At 41.0% G+C, this 24,782-nt stretch overlaps 1 protein-coding gene across 1 annotated transcript in view; it reads right to left on the bottom strand.

The window, feature by feature from the left end:
• Window positions 1-488: 488 nt before the first annotated feature.
• Window positions 489-24,782, bottom strand: part of MTF1 (metal regulatory transcription factor 1) — a 24,563-nt gene continuing 269 nt past the window's right edge. Inside the window, exons 2-11 of the mRNA XM_032796262.2 lie at window positions 23,303-23,767; window positions 17,699-17,937; window positions 17,046-17,177; window positions 16,393-16,466; window positions 13,589-13,722; window positions 12,060-12,137; window positions 10,460-10,562; window positions 9,212-9,768; window positions 8,155-8,218; window positions 489-6,582 (exon numbers count right to left, since the gene is read on the bottom strand). Of these exons, the coding sequence (XP_032652153.1) occupies window positions 6,191-6,582; window positions 8,155-8,218; window positions 9,212-9,768; window positions 10,460-10,562; window positions 12,060-12,137; window positions 13,589-13,722; window positions 16,393-16,466; window positions 17,046-17,177; window positions 17,699-17,937; window positions 23,303-23,716 (2,187 nt within the window). The 5' untranslated portion in view covers window positions 23,717-23,767 and the 3' untranslated portion in view covers window positions 489-6,190. The remainder of the gene's footprint in view (window positions 6,583-8,154; window positions 8,219-9,211; window positions 9,769-10,459; window positions 10,563-12,059; window positions 12,138-13,588; window positions 13,723-16,392; window positions 16,467-17,045; window positions 17,178-17,698; window positions 17,938-23,302; window positions 23,768-24,782) is intronic.

The following is a 24,782-nucleotide window of genomic DNA, read 5'->3' as shown; positions in this document are numbered from 1 at the left end:
GTGCCCTACCGAACAATTCTATTTTACCTTCCTCATTCCTTCTACAGTTTCAAATGCATGAAGATATTCATTCCTCAATTCCTGGAAGGTGGGAGTGTGCACTGCTGAACAACTGCTGCATTTCAGGGGTGAATGAAGTGTCTGTGAGGTACTCTGGGGTCTTTGGACGAACACTGGCCCTTATGATTATTTGGGGGGGAAGTGGTATACAGCACAAGTATTTACAACAGCCGGTCTTACTCCTTCGCATGCCTCAAAACCATTCCACATGCCGGAAAGTACCGTTATGGACATGAAGGTCGTGGATCCAAAAGCTTTAGTATGGGGGCAGGGGGGGCTGCGGAGAAATCCAATTGCACAGGGAAACGATTCTCTCTCTCTCTCAAAGTCTCAGTGCCCTGTTCTGACGGAAGGGAGAGCAGAGGGCTCAGACCCACACTCCAAAGAGACTGACCAATCCCGTGGAGAGTGACTCCAGTACCACAATGTTTAAATAAGCATTTAATTAGGGTTCCATTAGTAGTAATATTGCTTTCAATTCCGAAGAACGTTAATTCCCCACGTCCTAGCAGAGGTGTCCAAGGACAATGTTCACGTTATACAAAATGAGCAGTTAGCAAACACCCTTATTTCACATTTTACATTCTTCAAAAATACAAATTCATGTTTCCTCGTTTTTGGAGATGCTCTTCCTTTGGAAGTACTGTACCTGTAACTAACATCTTCATGTTGCTCAATGCAAGTACATTTGTTCCCACGTTTCATAGTTAAATACATTCCTTTAATACCATACACACACACTTGAGAAATTGATGTGTTTGTTTTTTAAAATCATCTCCAAGACCATTGTCCGGCTCCCAGTATGTGTAAAACACAAGCAGTGAATAAACATCCTAAACTCTTCCTAGATTTGCTGATCTGAAGATTAAGCAGCGATCAAAGCTGAAGCAAATGCTCACCAGCTAGCCAGCAGCTACCTGCCCTCCTAACTGATGCTAGTCTGTGTAAATAAAGCAAAATGTCAGCTATTATTTTCTCTTCAAAATAAGGGTCAAGTGAATAGCTTCACTTTATAAGCAGGTGGAAGGACACAAAGCTACAGAGCAAGGAAACCTCTGAATGCCAGCTACTGTAGCTACAATACTGCAAACACACCCTGGATTTTGCTGAAAAAGATCATATGAAAAAATTTATTGTAAGAAAAAGTAGAAACTGCATTTAGTTGAGAAAGTGTACACTGCATAATAAACCAAATTTTGGCCAGCTTGCACACCATCAAAAGCATGGCATGGGATTTCTAAACTAGTTCCAAGAACACGCACATTTAGACTATGTAGTTTGCATTTCTCAGTGCAGACACGGAACCCAACTTCTAGGACATATGATTTATATCAAGACAAGATGCAAAAAAGTTAAAAGTTCAGCCCTGTCCATGGGTATCGACTACAGTAACATTTATAAAAACTCGACATTGTTTCCAAAATATATTGAGGAAAAAGACAATTAAAAACAATGCAATCAGAAATGTGGTGTGTTCAAGGGATGGTTATTTTTGACTCAAAGTCCAATTGACTCTATTAACTGCTCTGCCCAGCTAGCTCATATTGGTAAATACTCCGCACTTCGCTCTTTTCATTCATACACCTCAGAGCATTTACAAAGATGAACGAGCATCACTCTCCTCATTTTATGGATGAGGGAACTGAGGCATAGAGAGGTTAAGTGACTTGCCCATAGTCACACAGTCAGTCAGTGGCAGAGTCAGGACTAGATTACCTGGCTCCCAGTCCACTGCCCTATACAATGGGCTGTGCTGCCTCTCATTTCAGTTGCCACTTGCATAATATTGTCCATAAGAGACTAGTTTTTCCATCTCCTATGAGCTCCGAGGCCAATTACACCTTAATGAACTAACAGTGGCCCCCGCCCGCAAGCAGTTCCAGACCCTTAGGCCAGCCATGAGTTCATTTGCCAATGCTTACTTCTAACTGGTACAGGAAGAGTATTGTAAACAGGTTAACAATGTTGCTGCAGTTGCAAAAACAACATTTGATGATTCTGCTGGAGAGTTATTCTCAGCAAAGTAAGGCAGATAACATGACATCGAAAATGATTATGAAGACAAACTCTAAAAGGTGCAAAATGCCTGTCTTGGAACAGTTTGTCACATCTGTTCATGTTCATTCTGAAATAAGATTGAGGGGGGACATACAGATGAACACAACAAATAAAAACAACCTATTACTTCTAACAGAAGTGACAAGCAGCTTATCAGAAAGCTTGAGAGGACAGGCCTGCTAAAGCACTGTGCACTCAGTGGAAGTTTTGCATAGATTGGACATTTGCTAAGGATGCACAAGTTTGTGTGTGTATAGACACGGTAGGGTGATAGGTCATAGAGCTAGTTACTACACAATTTCAGTTAGACAGACATAGACCAAACACATGGGACAATGATCTTTAGCGATAAGTATTGCACCAGGATAAGTGCTCATCTTCGCACACCCCTGTTAACTTTTAATCAGAGCAAAAATAAACTTTCTGAAAGTATATACAAAAGAAATTGCAGCAATTGGGTTAAAGATAAAATAACATAAAGTGCATTTTAGATACTGGTACGAGGTTCTGAAAACTAGTCTTTCTGGACACAGTCAGCATTACAGAAGTCCCCAATTTCTACACTGTTCTATGTAATTCAGTACCAGCCCTGAACAAATGCTGACTTTCTGTCCCTAGGAGCCTCTACCACCTACAAGCATGCAGAGTGAGTTCTCCTACCTGCTGCATGTTCTGTCAGATCACTGGGGTTACTTACTTGGCTTTCAGAACTACCAAAGTTGGTATTTAGATCAGTTCTGTACTTAAGTTGTGTGTCCATCTAGAAGCCATAAGAACCAAGTAAATCTCCATTAGCCATCAAACAGCAAATGCTTAAACACAGAGCTATATGGAGCAGTGCAGTTCTGCTGTGAAGACTGATATGGAAAATTCACAAATTGTATAGATTGTACAGGGCATTCACAACAATCTCAGGGGCTTGACAGCACATTCTGGGAGTCTGATGTCAGACCTGGCATTTGCAGGTCTCAAAAGGTAGAAACTTTCCCTTCCTTTTGTCATACTGCTGTGAATTTATTGAGCCAGGGAAAAGCCTCCAGCTGGGGTCAGGGGCTCTGATGGGTCAGCTGTAACTGCAAAGACTGCACTTTCCTGCCAGGCACTCGCAGGCTCCTCCACCAGTCTGCAGGTGATCCCCTCAGCTGGGCTTTTGACTGGGCAGCGTCTCAGGCAGTACGGGGCACAGCAGGGCGCTGGGAGTGCTTAGACACATGCAGCATAATTTAACATTCAAACAAATAGAGCAGAAGTAAAAAAAGCAAACATCAACAAAGCAACTGCCTAAGGGACAGGTGTCTTTGTGCTGGGACAGGCAAGGTACTGATGAAACCCAACTATTCTGCTGTCCTTAGGAGCCTCTCTCAGACTCACCTAAACTGAGAATATTATAGACCATTCCCGAACCACACCAGGTCGGATGCACATATTCACACAAGCGAGTTACTGCACACTCAGTGTCCCTGAAGGAAGGGCTACCAGGTCCGTCAGGTGCCCAAGGCTTCAGATTTAGGGCCAAATCCTGGTCCTTCTGCACTCAATGGCAAAACTCTCATGACCCCAGCAGGACCTGGGATTTTACACTTTTACTTTCTCTCTCTCTCACTGACACACTCACTCTCTCTCAAATCCTTTTTAAAAAGCCAAATACCTAAGCAGAGCCAGAGACAAAGGTGCAAGTGCTCCACTGCTGCCAGATTGCTGCCCTGACCCCACACCTCCCACTTCCATGCAACTTCAAAGCAGGATTTGAAACTGGACAGTTGTCAAAAGTTCTTGCAAAGATTCTCAGCTAAACAGATTCAAGCCTATTTCATGTGTGTTCAACAGCCCCCCTCACTGCTGCCGGCCTGCCTGTGTCTCGAGCGAAGGCTGTGAGATGCCAGCCCAGGTCAATCCCTTTGCAGTACTGCCCAGCAGGGTGGGGTGATGTCACAGAGAGAAGAAAACACTGCAGTGCTTTGCCAGTTCGTATTTTACAGATGCAAATCTGAGTGCTACAGCAACAGTAGGAGGAACCCATACACAGCCCGGTCCCACGGTACGTCCCACACAACTGCACTAGGAGCCAGCACTTGCTGGAAAGGAAAAGCAGTTTCCAGTCCTATTGCTGTCCCATAAGCCCGTGTCATTAGGCTAGCCAGGACACAGAGTGTACTCGCTAGTACTGTCACTGCTCTTCACAGTCACAAGTCACCCATTTCACTGCCCCTACGCCTTCATCCTCACCCCATCCTCCATCTTCCCACACTGCATAACGGGGGAGATCTCCAGACTGCCTGCAAGCCTGCGCCCTTACATCAATTCTGTCTGCACCTAGGCAGTGAGTTTGCAATTGGACAGAACAATAGATGAAGTCATTGTCCCAGCCTAAGAAGATGGCAGATGTTGGTAAAGCCGCACAGCTCTCCGGAGGGTTTTAGAAGCCGACACTCCAATGTAGTACATTAAGAAGGAAAGTTTGGCTGCTCTATCAGGATCCTCCCCAAGAACAGATGCTGAGCACAGCTTTGATAAGATGTGGGTAAACAAGAAGAAAACCGAAGGGAGAGAAGGGAAGGGCCTCCACCTTCCAGGAGTTTGTATCCTTAAATCTAATGAACACAGTTACTCGTATTATTTGGCTTATGGTCATATCACTATACCTAACACCGTAAACTGAATAAAGACTATTTCATATTCTTTCCTCCAACACAAAAAGACTCACAGCCAAAGCCAGACAGATGGATAAAATACTATAAAATTACATCTTTTAAAATAATGCAGCATAAATAAACCATTTAAAATGAAACTGCATTTATTGCAACATTACAGGCTTTTTGGTGGAAGGGGAGTTTGTGTTGTTTTTTTTTTTACCCTGAGTCAGTTAGAATATAGCGTTTCAGCTTGATATGAAAAACTAAGTTGTGTAATGCATTTTAGTCAAGAAATAGCCCCACGCACAGAGAGCTGACACTACAGCAGGTTGGAGGCCAATTCAGGCAGGGATTAGAGAGTTTAACAGAAAACAGGAAGCATTTCTGGACTGTTACAGTACATGCTCACTGAATTCTAGTTTACTATATGCTGACAAGGAATCATTGTCAACAAAAGAAGAGATTTACCTCCAAAGCTGTTGTACTCCTGATGAATTAGATGTGGATTTTTAAAACCTGACTCATGTTTCTACAGAAAGTCAGATGTTGATCAGATTGGTCAAAACAACAAACAGGTACCAATATCACCACATGTGAAACCCACTGCATTCTGCAAGAGGCAGCAAACAGAGCAGCTTCTACACAGGCAGAGGCTCGGACCACATTTCTAAATGAGGAAGCAACGGGCCTGAAATGTACTCTCTGCCCTGATTTAAATCAAATGACCGAACACAGCAGGAGCACAAGTACCTCATGCTCTTCTTTAGGAACTCCCCAATGGCTTCAGCTGGCTTTGCTGTTAGTGTTAGCATAATACAAACAGCCAACTCCTCCCACTACCGGGGTGATCGGACAAGTACTCCATGAATAACAAAAGCATCTTGAAGTATCATTCCAGAAAAGCTCCAGATCAGACAACTCCCACTACAATAATACTATCTTCTGCTAGAGAAACGTCACTCTCTGGGCCTCTACTATAGTGCATGGTCAGTATCAGACACAGAGGGAGACAGGAGGAGATTACACCCCAAGAAGTTGTAACAAAAGACTCACTCGCTGCCAGTACCAAGAACCCCAAACATAAAAGTGATGTGCAACAGGAGATTGACTGAAACTAAAACCCCCTTTCTTTTTATAATCTTTATGCAGACGAGTAACTTTAACTTCCATGTTCACATATGACAACAAGCAAAAGTGACAGACAGTGCAGCCAAAACAGTTCATATATAACTTAGCTTTTTTTTCCCCATCCTTTTTTTTTCTTTAAAGATTCAGCTCCCAAAGACGGATGTTCCTGGGACGTGACTAAAATGACATCCAAGAAGCAGAAGTAGGCCACAAAACTTCAAAACAAGAAAAAACTCTTGAGCCTTCAGTGTCTGCTTCTAAGGAGGAGGATTTTAGCCTCCAGGTGCAAGGGAGAAGAATCTGGAGCATCTTTACTTGGAGAAACTGCTATTCAAACCAATTTCTTCCTCCCCCTGTAGTAGTGCTTCAATTGGAATCAGATTGGATGGCGTTTCAGGGCTTTGGAGGGACAGGAAGTCGGATACATCTATGGCACTTAATGTTTCAGTCTGTGAGTCTGAAGGGTTAGCTATCTGACTGGTGGGCTCACAGGAAGAAGAGGAGGAGGAGGAGGAAGGAAAAGTCTGAGGCTGCAGCTGAAGAGTTGGCTGCTCCAAAGTTTTCGGGTCAGGCGAGGAACATCCCTTCTTACTAGTTGCTTTCTCCTTGGCAGAGTCTCTGCAGGCACACTGACACTGGCAGGCCTCCTCTTGCTTTATAATGATAACAGGAACGCTGAGACCAATCTGCTGAACAGAGTTTCCTGAAGGTGAAAGAGACACAAATAGGCTCAGAAGTGAGAGAACTGCATAATCTCAGTGTAGTGAGACACAAGTAATCTTTCAGGTTTAATTCAGATGTAAGCTCCTCATAGCAAGAGACTTTCATTTTTGTCTGTCTCAAGTGACATGCATGCCATAAACAAGAACAACTATGAGATCAAGAAAAAGGGAAACAGCATTTCGAATGATCCCAACTAAAAGCTAGGAGACCTGTGGAAGCTCAGCTCGCCATTAACCTATGAGCTAAAGCACGGAACTATAAATCTGCTCAGCCCCGTAAGAGGCAATGCAGGTAACAGATAGTCAGAACTGTGTCAAGATGCATTAGACCAGCACTGATCACATGAACACACCAAGCTCTTTGCAGCTAGTTACTACTAAGTAGAGGAGCAACATTCAGTCTGCCTAGGTTTCAGTCATTAACTCCTCTTCTTCAAATACAGGACTTGACCCATAGTCACAGGACGAAGTGGGGCCATTCCACAGCGAGCGTTTCTTATCTTGCTCAGTTCCTGTGTGGCATTTCACAAGAACGTCGGTGTTTCCCAGCCAATAGCCAGGAGAACCCGTTCAGTGGAAAGGTTACCTGTTCTGTGACACTAGTTTTAGGAGTCCCAATGTCAATATCTAGATTTTTATACAGCACTCAGCACCAGCTACCCGAGTGCCAACTTCGTGTTTTAAACCAGCTTTAAGGGGTTTAAGCAGAGTGGTGTTTAAAAATTAAAACCCTTTTCTGTTTAAATGCCTCTGTCCCTTTAAAGCAGAGACAATCCCAAGGGCCTCAGACCAGCCTCCCTTTCTCAAAGTCAGCTATCTTCCTGTTCATTCTCTTTGCTCTGCTTTCCTGACTAGTGACTGCAAGGAGGGTACTTTCACTTGTGCTCCTCTGCTCATTTAACACAGTCTCCTTTCCACTTTTTAAATCTCATCTTCAAGACTCTTTAGCCTACGACTGACTTTGTGAAGCATCTGATACGCTGTATGAAAGATGCTAGATAAAAACAAAATATATGTGACTGTATACTTTATTAGATGCAGCTCAGAGAGGTGGTCAGCCAACAAACAGTTGATGCTGGATGGATTAAACAATGTAAATTATCAGCCACTCCCTCTCCCCTCATGTAAGGATTTAAGGTTGGAAGCGCTCTCAAATCTCAGCGAATACATTAATTATCTAACTTAAAGGAGTTACTTTGACTTTTTCATCTCATAGACACATAACATTAGAATACCATATGATTTTTAATACAAGAGATAACTAATCAAGACAATATATTTCCAAATTTCTCCCCAGTATATTTGCTATTATCTTTAAGAAGGAAAAAAATGTTATAATGCAAGAACCCCCAATAAGGTCAAACATGAGTCTAAAGTGGACTAGGCTTAAACCAGTACCCTTTAAGAGTGTAAAAAGCTGAAAGTTTTCTTGGATTTTTTAACTAGGAATTAAAACACCCCAACAAGTACTATTCAGGGAGATGTCACCTATTACCAAGGGAATGTCACCGGGACTATAAAAGGGTAAGAAGTTGCACTTCAAATGCACATACCTGTGTTGCCAGCCATTGGTACTGTGGTGGTAAAAAAGACTTTCTCCACTTTTGGAACTTGTGGCTTTAAATAAATAAAAACACATTTGATGCAGTTAAAAATCAGATCTCCACTAAGCAACAGCAAACTCCAAACAGCTGTGAGCAAGAGCAACATGCATCCCAGAGAAATGACTGGAAAACTGGATTACAAATTAAGTAGTTTGGTTTGATATGGGGACTTCCATGTTCTGGGTATCACAAAACTGGGACAATGACATAGGTAGTCCTGAGATGCTGAACTGAGGTACGGTGGATTTGCCAGCACACACTTCCAACAAAATTAATTAATACTTAACCAATAATCCATCTTTTCCAGAATGTTCATATCAATGGCTCTTTCTTTGTTGGCATTCGCAACAGAGGAAGCTTTAGAGACCACACTGGCTCATTATTTAAAAGAACACCACAAACTATTCTTGAGGTCACAAACCCAGATTCACTTATCAGACACATCCTTGTTTTGCAGAAGATTTTTCATTATCCTTATATACAAGGCTCCTCCGATTTATGAGGCAATAGGATTGAGCTACAGAAATGTACAGACTATGAAATGCCTCAATGCTGAAAACACTATAGAGTTTTTGTACTTCTGTTTTGTCACAAAGATGGATATAAAAATTAAATAGAAGTTACTCTCAGGCCTCACACTGCAATGCCACAGGTGAAGCAAGTCCACGTCCTCTGTGAGGCCTATACAAAGGAGTTTGTCAGACAATAAGAAGAAAACAACCACTAAACCCTTCCTCATCTCTGGGTTTTCCAGACATATTCTCCTTTGTAACCGCCTTTTAAGTTCTTCAGGGCAGGAATTGTCAATCTGTGATCTGTACCGAGCCATTCACATCACCACTACCCAAAACTGAAACAGACACACCTGGGATGGGATGGGATTGAATCCTGTACCTCTCCAATATACTAAAGTTAGACATTTTTCTATTAAAAAACAGCCCCTACACTATGTGAGAAACGTGAATGTTTTGAACAGTCGTTCAGCAATGTTATGGTAAATACTAACCATTTGTTCTTGATTTTGGGGAGATCCATTGGCACCATTTAAAATCCATTGTAAGTTCTGTTCTCCCATAACTATGCTGGACTGCAGAATAGCAGTGCTCTGAGATGGAGTAATTGTTATAGTTGGATTACTTGTCAGAACAGAGTTCGCACCCACAGACACAGACTGAACCACGCCCGGCAGAGGCTCAGTGGCACTCGATGTTGCTGGAGCAGAGGCTCCAGCAACCACTGAAAGTCCTTGTACCATGGGCTGTGGTGGTATTGGAGTGTGAGGTACAAAGTCTTGGTGACTGGCTGCAAACTGTGTGCTGTGAGGAACAGGCACTTCTGGGGTCTGTAAAATAGTCGCAGGATTTCCAAACGCAGCTTGCTGTGAACTGGTTCCTATGGAAGCGGCAGCTGGAGGGCGTGTGCAGGTTTGTAGTGCCGGGTGAGAAGGCTCGGAGATGCCAAGCTGCAGTACAAGTGGGAGAGATAAAGATGCTGAATCTCCTACAGAAGGCTGAACAGTAGTTACTGAGTCTGCATCACCGTTAAAACTTTCAATCAAGGCAGCTGCCAAAGGAAACAAAGTAAAGAAGAAATATGAATACACCAAGTCTCACATGGTCCAGAAAAACTGCTATTCACTGAACCCTGGGAAACTAAGGCTGACTTCCCCTCTAGCTAATAGAATGCCAATAGCAATGCTTTTCACAGTCAAAGCCCTGTACAAAACTCATTAACACAAGCCAATTAAATAGGGACATTTTAGGGAGCCAAGCCAGGGACCTTTCTATATCTAAATTTAGAAAGCCAATAACCCTGTACTCTTGTTAGAGTCATTAGCTCTCAGAAGCTGAAAGTATTTCTATTATAAATCCCCTTCCACAGATGGTTTCATTCATTCAGCCATAAATACCTGCTCCAAGAGAAAACCTAGTACAGAGGAGTTTAAGGAACATAAGCTCTGCAGCACCATTTTCAGTGCCATAGGACAACATACGCTGCTGCACATATGATCTCAGTTCTAGTGACACTGTCCCAACACTCCACAGACTATGAATACTATTTACTTTAAAAATCAAAATAAATTAAACTGGGGATACTCCCCACCAGCCTTTTCAAAGAGACACCTGTCCGGTTTCTACTAAGGCTTTATATTATCCACTAGGCAATAATTCTCAGTCTGAGATGCATAAATGGAATTAGCTGTCTGCACGGATAGGCAGGAAGGTGTCTCAAAGAGCACAGATACAATGTGTACCTGTCTGTTGAGAATCTTCCTGATTTGCTGTATGATCTGGGCTCTGGAACATGGATTCAAAAATGCTTGCTGGTGAGATTGTGCTAAGATCTCGTCCATGTGTCTGAGGAGGAGAAAAAGGAGAGAAAAAAAAGTATTCGATGATAACAGCTCCCCAATCTTAATAAACTATTTGCATAAATGCCAGTCATCTAGCATATGTATGTTGCAATCATTTGCTCAGTTATTTTAATGGGCCACCCTCAGAAAGGGCAGGGTACTTTGTACTTTATGCAACTAGCACACAGCATGAAAGATGCAAGTTAGCTAGCACTAGCTATGATGCAAATTCACCAATCAAATGAACAAGCCTTTATAGAGAACTTAAGTATAACCCTGAACTTGACAAACCCCTTACAAGGACACAACCATTCTTCTGTAGCTGTATTTCATTTTAATCCATTGTTTGTGATACTTGGGTAGAATCTGACACATTAGAATTGTTTATATCAGTTTTACCCCTATCATTTGGGAAACTTTTTCTTACGCACAAGCCAACATGGCTCTGCTTAGTTTACCTCCTAGTCTGTGCACCAGTGTTACCTGTAATGTCAGAACTGGTTCTTAGAATAGGATTTGTTAAATGGTTCCATGAGCTAGCGCCACTAAAAGATACCAGCCTCTCAATAATGTCTAATTCTTCTCTATGCAAGATTTAGTTATGACCACATTCCCACTAGATGAGAACAGTTTTAACATAAAGGTTAGATCTTAAAGGAACACTGCTAGTTCTGGAGAAAAATCCTTCTCTCTCACTCTGCTGAATTAGCAGGTCTGTTTTCAGGTTACAGAGACATTTACAACAACCAACCAAAAGTCTGTGCCTGAGATGCCAGCAAGGTGGAATTACTTCCTGTACAGACTCCTACAAGTACCTACAAGTCTCTTCCCAGATGAACTTGCAAAAGGATGCAATCTCTTTCAGCAACACCTGGAGGCAACTTAATTAAGTGATTGCATCACAGCCAGTTATAGCCTTTCCACCAATAGATGCAAAATGCAAGTTACAGAAATGTCTGGGAAGGGAAAAGCCAAATGGTAGAGACTACAGCAGTACAAGCAAATGGTGCTAATTCTGACTCCAACATAAGGCTCTTTTAACTAGCTGCAAGTGCCAAAAGGACATGCTTTTAAAGGAAGTGTCCCTGCTTAACAGAAACAATATTGTGAAGAAAAAATTAAAATCATATGTAGTATTACAATTACCGGCATCTGCCTCGGTAGTCAGAATCAGATGCACTGTACATGCCCAATTCACCCAATCGGATTGCAGCAATATTTCATAATGACAGACGGCGAAATCCAACAGTAGGAAAGGAATCAGAAGGGCTATGTAGGAAGTGCATGCATTTGTCAGCACATGATGTAATGCATTCTGCGAAAAAAATCCACTGAACTGCACTGGTATCGTTCCTAGAGCAAGTCGTTGCAATGCCCCCTCACTAGAGAGGGGCCATGCCCAGAGAGCAGATAATGCCAAAGGACAGAGCAAGTGAAACAAAACCAACCTATTTTTAATACTTAAACCCTGTGTTCCTCTGGGAGAGGCATGGTTACTTACTGTATTAGAGTTTTCCCGCAGTTCCGAATCTGTGGATATGAGGTTTAAGTCGCTCAGACAAAGTGAGTGGTCTGTATCCTGAAGAGAAATACAACTGCAGTTATGTATTTAAATCAGTATCAGCAATATTGGACATTCCACAGTATTTTAGATCACTTTCTTTAGAGGTACAGGCATCTACACAGCTTGTCAGGCTACTCTGTTCAGGGTAGATAAAATCAATGATTTTAAAAAAAAGGATCGATTTTTAATTTTTTAAATTAAATTAAATATTAAAAAAAATCTATTTAAAATTAAATCTGAAATTGACAACTTATCTCAAAGCCAAAACTTATTATAATCTATTTAAATTATTTAAATTGAATTCAATAAATAATATTTAGTACATATTTCCGGCCAAGTTTTAAAGAAAGTCCAAGCCACTAAACTAGTGAAAGTCACTGGCTAAGCACCTGGAAACAGAGTTTGCTGAAGTGTTAAACCAGCTTTTGAGAGCAGTAGCCTCTTCTGCTGGTACAGAGAGAGAATGTTTTCTTCACCTCAGTGTATTCAACTATCAGTTCCATGACTAGTTCATTCAAAGTTAAGAAACCAATTAAGAGCTGAAAAAGCAGGAAACCTTGTTTTCCTCTTCCAATCTATGACTAAAAACTAGGTGAGACAATGAGGTCTACTCATTCTAAACTCTTGAAGGACATAGTGAATTAAACTGATTGTTTCTTGTCACCAACTACAGATAATATTTCCTTTGGTTAGTAAATCAGTTCATTTTAAATGCAAAAAAGATTTGGTAAACTTTTTTATACATTTTGTTTATGTTTCAAGTGCATTTAAGTTAGTTTTATTAAATAAAAAAATTAAAATGCTGCTTTTTTTTCATTTTTAATTGAATTTCTATCCAATTAAAGCTTGACACAAATCACAAGTAAAAATTAATCTAGTAAATAAGAAATGCATAAGCCACCATTTCCTAAATTAAAAAATAAAAATGTAAGAATTTGAATAAATGTAAGTTAAGCTATATATAATTATATAAGCAAATGTGTACACATACACCACATTCTAGTTTGCAAAAAGCAGTCTCAATTTAGTGTAAAGGCTGTATTTAGCTGCAAATCAACATGTTTTAATGCTTACCAACCAATGAAAATTAACCTTTATTTAGGAAAATAACTAAAAAGTACAGATGCAAAAACACAATTAAAAATATTATTTAAATCAAGGTTTCCTGCTTGCTGATTTTAATCATAACTAAAAATCAGTGACAAACAGCTCTGATTTAAATCAATCCACCCTGATTTTGTTCCTTGATAAGGCACAATCTATTCTGAAGTTTAAGGCTGGGAATTTCAGAGGTGCCTGAAGAAGTTAAGCTCCAAAATCCCACAGATTTCCAGTGGAAGCAGTGCACCAAATACGCTTAGCACAATGTTGCACACACTTTATTACCTCAGGAACTTCTCCCCAAAATATGATTTTGTTTCAATCTACCAGAAACGCTCTAAAGAAAAAAAGAGAAAGCTACTGACCTCAGATACATTGTTATTGGGAAGTGCATTATATAAGTGTCCTTTCTCATGACCTTTCATGTGACTCTTGAGACTATACTGAGTACTAAAAGTCTTCTCACAGCCATTACTGGGACAGAAGAAGGGTCTCTCTCCTAGAGCAAGCACAAAACACCACACTGATTTGTACAAAACTTTAGACATCTCTTTGCAATACATAAGTCACCAAAGCCATTTTGCTTAAGTCAGAATCATCCTCCAAGATATGGCACTAGTTAAAACATGGGAAAATAAACCAGTAAGCTGGCAAGAGTATTTTAAGGGCTCTAACTGCTTCAGCTCTTCTCCCACTATTCTGTACATCTCACTTCAACCACCGTTGCATTATGTTAGATGGAATATATAGGCCAAAGGTGTTAACACAACCCACTCACTGTCTAACCCTGAACAGTTTTAAACAAGGTTTGGTAAAAAGAGACCCCTGCCTGCTCAGTCCCACACATTAACAATCCTTTGTAACATTTTATTAAAGATACAGGAAATAATGGAAAACAGTTAAGCGTCTGAAACGTAAAGTCAGGCTTTCATTTTAACAACATCCCTTGTTCCCTTTCCGTCTAGCTGGAGAGTTTCTAGAAGGAAAGACACCTCTCCCGCCCGGCCAGTCTCTTAGATGGCATCAAAGATGATGATAACTATAACTGTCCTTTTGGGAAAAAGAAGAAGTTAGTTGAAATGGGCTGGAGCTGTTATTGCTGCTGCTGTTAAAGTCCAATTCTGTTTCCTAGAAGACAAAACAAGACAAACACACACAAAAGGGGAACAAAAAGAACAGCAAAGACAGAAAATGCAGCTTTTGTCTTTGATGACGACTTTCACTTTCAATTTCATTGCTGAAAAACAGGCACGGCACACGATCTTACCAGCAACTCCAAGACCTGGCAAAATTTGTATCAGCATCAGGCTGTTTAGCATATTGCATTTAGCTGCCGTTTTCTGATCACGGGCTCACAGCAGTGCTGCAAAATATACAGTCTTGGGTGCCTAAGCCAGACTTGTATTAAACAGAAGACAAAAGGATAGACATAGCAAAGAAAAGAAATAAGGTGGGGCAAGGAATGGCCAGAGGAGTCTCCCATCCCAGGTGATGTTTGGCCTTTGCCAGAGATGCTGGAGAAGTCATCTGGGTACCCCTCTCTCAGGCCCAGTCTGGTAAGGTTTAGGATGAAGAAGGTCCACGACTCCGGCAGACAACATGGATCACAAGTATCAGAGGGGTATCATGCATCCAATGAAGTGGGTATTCACCCATGAAAGCTCGTGCTCCAATACATCTGTTAGTCTATAAGGTGCCACAGGGCTCTGTCGCTTTTAACATGGATCACAGGCATTATTACGGTGACACTTGCTCCAGTAGCCAATTTCTCATCCCCATGTCTCTTTCTTTAAGGACTCAAAAAGGGAGTGATGCATGGAATAAAGCATCCCCTTGTTATTCTGTCCACCAATTAGACCTACTAGCCAAAAGAAGTTTCCACACTCTTCTTGTTTACCATGCATCATTTTAACACAGTGCTTGAATTGTATTAGGCCTTTTTGTTTGGACTAACTCAGTCTGTCTCCCTTTCCTACCTTTTCCCATCAACATTTGTTGTTATAGGTTATTGTGATGACATTATGAACTTACACACATTTTTTACAGTTGAGTTAAAAACTAGGGTAAAGTTGTAGGCCCAATTAATCACAGCCCCCCATAACTTGATAAGGAAAGAGGGACATCGCCTCCCATAAAGATATACTCAAGTTTGAATGTCTTGTACAGGTTGCTGCATAGAGACAAGCTTTCAGAGAATTTCCATAACATACCCACATTAGAATGGTCCAAGGTGAATTCTACCACATAAAAAACCTCACACTAAATGTTATGCTGAAAAGAGTAAACAGTGAATGTAGGACTGTGGGAACATGTCTGAGTAGCCTATTAAACAGCTTTAGTGTCACTTCCTGGGTGCAGCATAATAGCCTTAGAAATAGAAGTTTCCAAATTTGTCAAGTGAGTTGGTGAATATTTAAATTTTACTCATTATGGCTGCATTTGTGAGGTGTGCTGGTGAAATTCAATAGCTGCCAAATTTAAACTGAATGGATATTTTTCTATTGTTCACTACCCTGAGACAGGAAACAAGAAAGGCAGCTAATTAAAATATTAACTGAATTATTAATTGCTCACCACTTTTGGTAGAGTACTGGTTTATTTGCTATGGTTTCTGGAGAAGGCTGAGAATTTGTTCTAGGAGACAACAGGAACTGGAAAGATATCTTTTGTAGTGGATTCACTGGCTGGCTGAGTTGAGTTAGTTTGTTCCCATCTGAATGTTTGTTTTTATTAAATGCTGCTGAATGTATTATGATGTTGAAAGATTAAATGTCAGGGTGCCTAGACATCTTTTTTATTGTTCCTTACATCTGAATAAATAAAACAAATAAATAACTGAAACCTGACTGGCAGATCATGCCATTAAATGACCTTGCTATGCTGCTCTGTAGACTACAGGTATAGGCATTATTAGACTTATGAAAGTTTGTAATATATGGAGATATACCTATCTCAGAGAACTGGAAGGGACCCCACAAGGTCATCGAGTCCAGTCCCCTGCCTTCACTAGCAGGACCAAGTACTGATTTTGCCCCAGATCCTTAAGTGGCCCCCTCAAGGATTGAACTCATGACCCCAGGTTTAGCAGGCCAATGCTCAAACCACTGAGCTATCCCTCCCCCCAAACAAAAGAGGCTCAGTTAGAGAAGAGATCCCCCTCCAGACTTACCAGTATGTGTCCTAACATGTGTTTTAAGGTGGTGGCTTGCAGCAAAAGCCTTTCCACAGCCGTCATGATCACACCTGAGTGAAGCACCAAACAGAGAAAAGTTAGCAGCAGACTTCTTGGATATATCAGGTATAATGCGAAGTCATGCTTCCCATTGGGTGCTTGACTGAACTGCAGGAAGCTCCAGATTTAAACTCTGTTAATAGCAGCTATTGGGAGGTATCTGGCTACACATGCTGCACAGATTACAATGTGACAGCATAATATACTAGAGTGAACAAAGTAATTTATTGCAATCACTATTTTTTATGGATTACACTTTCCACCACAGCAGGGCAAAAATAGATTTTGCAGATGTGCTGCTCCTCATAGCAGCTTAGCCAGCCTGATCTATTTGGCAACAAAGTAATTTAGTGCAAGTAACTGCAACGCTGTACTCTTCTCGCCAACTGAAAAAGGGGCAGTACAGATATGCTTATGTATTTAGCCTCCCTCACTGGACTAAAAAGTGAAAATATTTCAGGCAGTTTGTCTTTAGATTCTTACGAGCCTCTTCTTTGTAGTGACTTCACTAATTTGCACAGACTGTCAGTTACCAAACTCACCTGCCATTCTCCCCACAGAAGAGGGGAAACTGCCGTCTAGCGACTTACCTAAATGGCTTTTCTCCTGTGTGTGTTCGAATGTGCTTCCTCAAATCGCTGAGCGTTGTGAAGTATTTACTGCAGCCTTCGCTTTCACAGTTGAACGTTTTTCCTGTGTGAAGCCTCTGATGTGCTTTCAACCTGCAAAGCATTCCAAAGAAATCCCTCTTATCACATGCAGCACAGCAAGGCTACTGAGCCATATAACAAGGATCACAAGACAGGTTCAAAGGCTTAACAAGTTCTGTTTGTTCATTAAATTTATCAATATCACTGTTTATAAAGAGTCTATAAGGTGCCACAGGACTCTTTGTCCAACAGAGTGTTTATAAAGGAGTCCAGTACACAGGTCAAAAATGTCTGAAAGCACTAGGTGTTCGAACAATGCTGAGCACAAAGGGGACCACACAACTACCACTACTGCAATGCAAATAATTAACAATATAGTGTCACAAATGCTGCTCTCCCAGTTCTTGGTTTTCATGGAAGAGGATCTTTTGGCTGATTTGAGATTCTATAGCAGGATTGGGTCTGGAGCTGGGAGAAGGATCCACTCCCAAAAACTGCAGCCAGGGTGATCAAACAAGAACTGAATTTGATATGAAAAACAGCGGTAATCATCTGCGATGCAAGACAACAGAGCTGCATGAAAGGGCTCTTACCTGTACAGTGTATTGAATGCCTTTTCGCAGCCCTGCACATCACACTCAAACGGCTTTTCCTTAGTGTGCACTCGGACATGGATTTTGAGACTATAGGAGGTAAGGAAGGCCTTGCCACAACCTTGTTGATTGCAGACAAATGTGTATTCCCCACGATGCGTCTTCTGATGAGTGCGCAGATTCCCAGCAGTGCTGTAGGTGCGAGGACAGCCCTCAAAGGTGCACTGGTATCTCTTAACCTATGAGAAAATGCCGCAGAGTTTAAGCCTACAAAATGTACAATTCAGCTGAACCAAGTTTCTAGCACTTCTAGGATCTAATCCACAGCATGCGCTCTGATAGGGTTCGTTGCCTAGTGTGACTAGATAGGCTTTTGCTCTAATTAAAGACAATAAGCTGGCTTCTGACTCCAGAATGATACCAATGTATTTTTTTTAATTAACAGATGAAGCACCAAATTACTTTGCCCTCCTATTGTGTTATGGGGGAAACTCAGGCAGATCTACAGAGTTTACAGAGTTTAGCTAGTATAGGAACATGTGTCTAGTGGGATAATAAATCAAAGTGAAGGTCTAAGTCCCCATATGCACTCCAAATTAATAAACTTAGCCTTTAGCAATGGGCATTCAACTGTGCTGGCATGTTTAGAGGAAGAGGCAGACTGATACATACTTTTCTAACCCGATCCACCAAAGTGCTGAACCCCCTTAACTTCCATAGACCTGCACAGTGTGAAGTACAGTTGCTCAGCATTTCACAGGACTACGAGTCTAATGAAATACTGCTCTATGCTCTCAATTTTAATTTAAAAAAAGAGTGTCTGAACTTAAATTCAAAATATTCTAAAAAGTTCAGCTATTGACCAAGATAATAGTCTAGTTTCAAACGCACATTAACAAGTCTACAAAGAGCAGCCCTGCAATCCGTACAAATTCCAGACTCACACCGACATCCCCCAAGAAGGAACACAAGACCAGGCCCTAGAGGGATAACGGCACTATGCTGCTCCAACACACTGATAGTGAGTGGATCTCTTTCAAGTTACTGTGGATTATACATTGCTTTGTTCCATGTAGTCTGTATTTTTTTTACATATCAATACAATTTATAGCAGCAACATCGTAAAATTGAGGCATTTTCTTTGCATATATAATGTGATGATACTGCCCAAAGACACCACACTAACTGGGAATATCAGCTCAACAAGGAAAGGTTTGCAGAGATGTAACTGGAAAGAAGCTCATGCCAATACAACAGCTTTTAATTCTTCCCGCGCAGATTGTTTTGTGAACCAAAATGAGATTATAAACATGGAGCTTTAAGGCACTAGGCAAGTAATCCAGAATTCCCAACCAGCTGCTTGGATCACCTAACTCATGTCAGACTAGAATTGATAGAAATTCCGCCAAGCTTCAGCACCAAACAGGGAGAGGGGGCACTGGAGGCACATAGTATGGAAGTCAGAATGTGTCATTGAATTGGACTCTCTCTCCACATGGAATAAATCAATTTGCTATGCTAGACTGGATTTCTCTTCAATGGTAATTATTAGACTGACAGCTTTAATTTGAATGCAATGGTTAAGATCTCCCATCGGTCGCAAAATGATTCCAGAGCCCCAATGCAGAGTGGGTGACTGGCAAGTGGAAATGCAGTATTTTAGCAGAGGTTTAGAAACATGTATAAAGACAGAGCAAAGCCACAATACAGTAGGAAGAACTTGCTGCTTTTTCTCTGAAGATTAGTTTAATCACTGGATATAGGAAGATAACTAGGGAAGGAAACAAGTCAGCAACCTTCTTATGTTTCCCAAAGTGCTACTTTTCCTAAAGCATCCAGTACTATTGCTACGAGAAGAGGCTTTGGGATAATTTCTAAATACAAGATACCAAACTGTGCAATGAAATTGGGGAGACTGGCTGAATCAGTACAGCCACATCACTTATAGCTTCCTGTCCACACTGCGGAGAACAGTCATGCACCAGCTTTCAGGAAAGTGAGGACAGAAATTTGTGAAGTTTTAGCATTTTTAAAATACTTGTCCATGACAAGATAGAGAACTGGAAAATCTAGCATCCATGGGAGAGGAGAATCATTGTGCAGAGAAGGCAATAGCGATTTTGTATTAGTTAAAAGATACCATACAGCATGATTTAGTAACAGCAAGACAGCTGATGCAAGGTATCTTTGCTGAGCATTGCAGAAAGGTTACACATCTGCTTGGCAATTAAAAAAGTTGATCTTATAGTTGTAGTGTTATAGGCTGAGACAAAGCATCAGAAAGATCTGGCATGTAAAGTAAACTGGTGGATTAAAAACAGACACAGGGTAGGAAAGTGAATTTTATTAGCCTGAAAAAGATACATTATCCTCCCTAACAGGACTACCAGCTTTAGTACCACTCCTTACCACCAATATACATCAGCACTAAAATAAATTGGATCTCTGGCAATGCAGTTTGTCCTGAAGTTAGGGTGCAAAGTGCTGCATCAAAAACCTCCATGTGCAGGAGAATCATCTTTACATTAACTACTGCAATATATGAAAGTGTTTTACATACTTGTGAGCTACGTAAGATTGTGGGCACTACCAGAAGCTATTAACAATTGCTTGGTTCGTGGCTGCATATATAAGTAGAGAGAATCATACTCAAAGCAATACACATCTTTTAGTACAGAGGGCATTTGTTTACTGTAGATCAGGGGTAAGCAACCTATGACACGCATCCCGAGGCAGCACACAAGCTGATTTTCAGCTACACTCATGCTGCCTGGGTCCTGGCCACTGGTTCAGGGGCTCTGCATTTTAATTTAATTTTAAATGAAGCTTCTTAAACATATTACAAACTTTACTTTACATTCAACAATAATTTAGTTATATATTATAGACTTATAGAATTGAGAACTTCTAAAAATGTTAAAATGTATTACCGGCACGTGAAACCTTAAATTAGAGTGAATAAATGAAGACTCGGCACACCACTTCTGAAAGGTTGCCGACCCCTGCTGTAGATAAGAGATCTGTGCAGAGGGGACCAAACATCTAAAATGAAGCCGTCATGCAGAGTATAGAGCAGGAAAAGATGGAGTTTACCAGAAAAAGCCTTGATGCCATCACCACAAATGAAACATGGCACTAGGACACAACCATAGATGGCAGAACACAAACTCAAAGCAATATCAGTTCTGTAGAAGGCAATGGCTATAGGTCACGAAAGCTCATGCTGAAATAAATCTGTTAGTCTCTAAGGTGCCACAAGTACTCCTGTTCTTTTTGCGGATACAGACTAACATGGTTGCTACTCTGAAACCTATAGCTATGTTGGGTATTCTCTTTGCAAAGAAACGATAGCAGAACCTTGGAGGGCAAGCAGAAGGAGCCTAGGTTTTACACATACATATGAGTAGGGGCTAAGAGGAAGTTAAGTTTATCTCTATTGGCGATGAAAACTTGGTGGCATATGGGATGGAACATTGTCCAACTAGCTAAATTGTTCAGACTGCTGAGTAATTCAGAACCCAGGGAGCACAAATTACAAGATTAAATTGAGTTCAGGGTGAACTAGTACCAATGAATAGGAAGCTCATGAAACTAAGATGGAAGATGATGAAAGTACTAGGTATTCTCATGGGGAAAGTAGCACTAAAGGTAGAATGAGATGCTGTAACAAAATAGAATTAAAGGTGACTGCCAAACTAAAGAAATTGGGGCTAAGCCCTTTTACTACTTTGTGAATGTTCATAAAGGGTTTCTATTTTCTTCTATCTCAAATATAAGCAACATCAAGTCATCTTCCCTGTTTTGCAAGGGCCAGAAAACTAGTGAGATAGCTTTTTCAGCTCTTAATTGAAGGTGCAAGGGTGTTTAGTCTTTAAAGTTCTTTCCTCCCAATCAGTTGTCAAGTGTTTAAATTAAGCAGACATAAGACCCCATTTCCCCAGGATTCACTTTTACTGTACCACTGCCACTAGTTCTGTAGTCATCTTGAGTCCTCTACAAAGAGTGAAGTAGTCATTGCCTGAATTTACAGTGTATAACAAAGCAGAAAAGACCATGACAAAACATCTTCCAAGCCTTTTAAACACCTCAAAAAGTAATAGAGGACAATCTTTTTTTTTTTTTACACATTTGGAGAAGGATCCACGCCAAATTAGCTAACATACAACACTATTCTCAGACGCTGGAAGTGGCAAGTTGAGTGTCCTATAAAAGGACAAAGGAAAACTGTAGCATGACATGAAAATAAATTTTAGCAATAAAGCAGTGGTGAAGAAGGCAGGGTGCAGCAGCCAGTAACACTACTGAAAATTGGAAGAGGAAATATCCTATTTGAGTCCTAGGCTAATAGATTTGCTGGGTGAGACCTGGTCCAGAAATTCCATCTCTTACCTGAAAGCAACTGCTGATGCTACTGAACCACTTTCACTTTGCCAAGTGAACGCCAATCAAGGTCCCCTGCTAAACTAAATTATTCTGGCTTTCAAACCCAGAATCCATTCTAACTAAAGGCCCAATTCTGCAACCCTTATTCACAGAGAGTATGTGTTACACAAGTAGTTCCACTTGCTTTAATGGAAATACTCATGTAAGTCCTTATTTACCATGAGCAAGGACTACAGGACTAGCCCGAAGTCTGAAATGCTGACAGATTATATTAACACTAGTCAACTAAAGACACCACACACAATTCATAATTTTTGTAGAATTTTTTTTTAAACCAAGTCTGTCCGAACCCGCTTTGCTTTCAACACAACAAAAATTCACTATGAAAATCGTGTGTTCTATTGCTAGAACCACCATTTCACATGAGTAAGCTGGCTCAAAATGTCACATTTTAATCAAGTACAATTGTGACTTCCTAAAACTTTACTTGCTGCTGCTACTTATTAGAGTACCTCAGTAATAATGCTATAACTAAGGTTATGTCAAGCTTCTGTTTCAAATCAGTGTGGGTGATGAAGGTTTAATATTTTAGAAATTCCAAATCACAATGGGCTGGAATTTGACACTTAATTGGGATGCAGAAATTTTCCTAAGCCAAACTTGGTACACCCCAGGCTAAGAAAGCTTATATCCATTTTAAATGCTTAGTTTTGGCAATATTTTTAAGAGTTGTGAAAGACTAATCAAGCTATTTAGAAAAAAAAGCCCACTAAAGCACATGCACTATTATTATGGTCCTTATTTTCTAGTCACCTTTTATTACAACTATATTTAGTGGTTACTGCACTTTCACAAAACACGCTGGGGTTCTCTTCAGACAGTAGCAGTTATATAATAAGGCATACGGTCTACGTAGTGAGAGCAGGAGAGACTGTGAATCAGGACTGACACGTTACGTTCTTGACCCTGGCTGCTGACTCACTGTGCAATCCTGGGCAACTTATGTACTTACCTTCACAACCACAGAGCTACTGTGAAGCTAAATTTAATGGTTGAGATTTTCGAAACAGTTAGTCATGTGTTTTCCTTTAGTGTGCAGCTAAACTCTCAGTACCACTTGGGGGGGAAAAAAAATCAACAATATCTGCAAAGTGTTTTGAGATCCTCAGATGAACAGCTCTCAAGATGGGTAAAGTTCTACGATTATAGTTGGTCACTTACTTCTTTACGCTTGGTTTCTGGGCATTCAGATTGCAAAGTGAGAGTAGCTCCTTCGATATTTCTTGGCATAGGAGTTGAACCAGGATTTATAGTCAAATGAATTTGATCTGGAGAAATAATATGTTGCACATAACCCTGGGACATTCCTTCATGATCTGCTATTAAATGAAATCCTTCTTCATGACCCTCTGGTAAAAAAGGCAAGTGATCTCCACATTGTCCTTCATCCTCATCATCTTCTAATGTCCCATGGTCTTGTTCAATTAGAACAGTTGTCCTGTCATAAATTGTCCCAGATGATGAAGGAATCAGACCATTTTTGTCCACAAACCATATCACTTTATCATCTTGGGTCAGTTCATCTTCCTCCACTTCATAGCAGTGAATGCTGCCATCAGGACTATTTTCCCCCATGGTTTAATGAAATTCAGTGCAGCATCATGACATTAAAATGTAATAACTCATCTGTAACAAGATTAGTACAAGAATATCAATATTGAGATAAGGACTTCACCTAAATCCTCCAGGGTGTGAACTTCAACAAGTTTATATTTCCTGTCCCCATTAACTCACTTCCAGAAACCTTGTTGCATTTTCAGAAAACCAAGACAAATAGTGCAGTTAAGTTTTTATTCAGTTCATATAGGAAAATACTTTCAAAAATGCTTCAAATCTTCTAAATTGTTAAAATATATATTGTATGAGACCTGAAAAGGGCCTATAGTTCTCTTTTGGATTTAGAAGAAACATCCCTTCATAGAGATTGGGCCTCTTGTACCTAAGTCTACTAAAAGCCACATGCAAATCATTGCCAGACAGCTGTCTCGAAAATACAAAACATGCAAGAATCTCTTTGGGGCAAGACTGTCTTTTTATTGTGTGTTTAAACAGTGCATAGCACAACAGGACCCCACTTCCTGACTGGGGTCTCTAGGTGCAACTGTAAGAGAAACAGTTTCAGCTATTTACAACATAAAGTGCCAGAGTTAATGGGTTACAGTATGACGTTATAACAGGATTGTTTCTGTGCTAAAGCCTCACAGACTTTATAAAAACAAGCTGAGGGCAAACATGCTCAGGGCAGCAGACCATCTTACTCTTCCACAGACATCTCTTGCTCGTTGCCTAGGGCTACACTCCCTGGAACTGCATGAGCTTTGCTAACATGTTTGAACCTCAGGGCCGAGCTGGAGACAAACGACTACTCGACATACGACGGCACCAACCACAAGCCCTGAAGAACCACCCCGGGGAGCCAAGCGCCAGAGTGAAGCAGCGAACAGCGTGCGCCTACCACCGGCCCTCGAGCGCTGACACAGGTGGGCACGGGGCTGCTCCTGACATGGCAGCAAAGTCCGGGCGGAGGCCGGTGCCCCGCGCTCGGCGCTGCACACTCACCCGCCCCCGCTGCTGTCCCGGGCTGAGGCCAGGCCTCGGCCCCCACCTTGGCCCCGGGCTACAGGCCGGGCCGCCCAGCGCG

Source organism: Chelonoidis abingdonii, chromosome 25, assembly GCF_003597395.2.
Source record: "Chelonoidis abingdonii isolate Lonesome George chromosome 25, CheloAbing_2.0, whole genome shotgun sequence".
NCBI classification, from domain to species: domain Eukaryota; kingdom Metazoa; phylum Chordata; order Testudines; family Testudinidae; genus Chelonoidis; species Chelonoidis abingdonii.
This window is presented reverse-complemented; position numbering and strand designations above follow the sequence as displayed.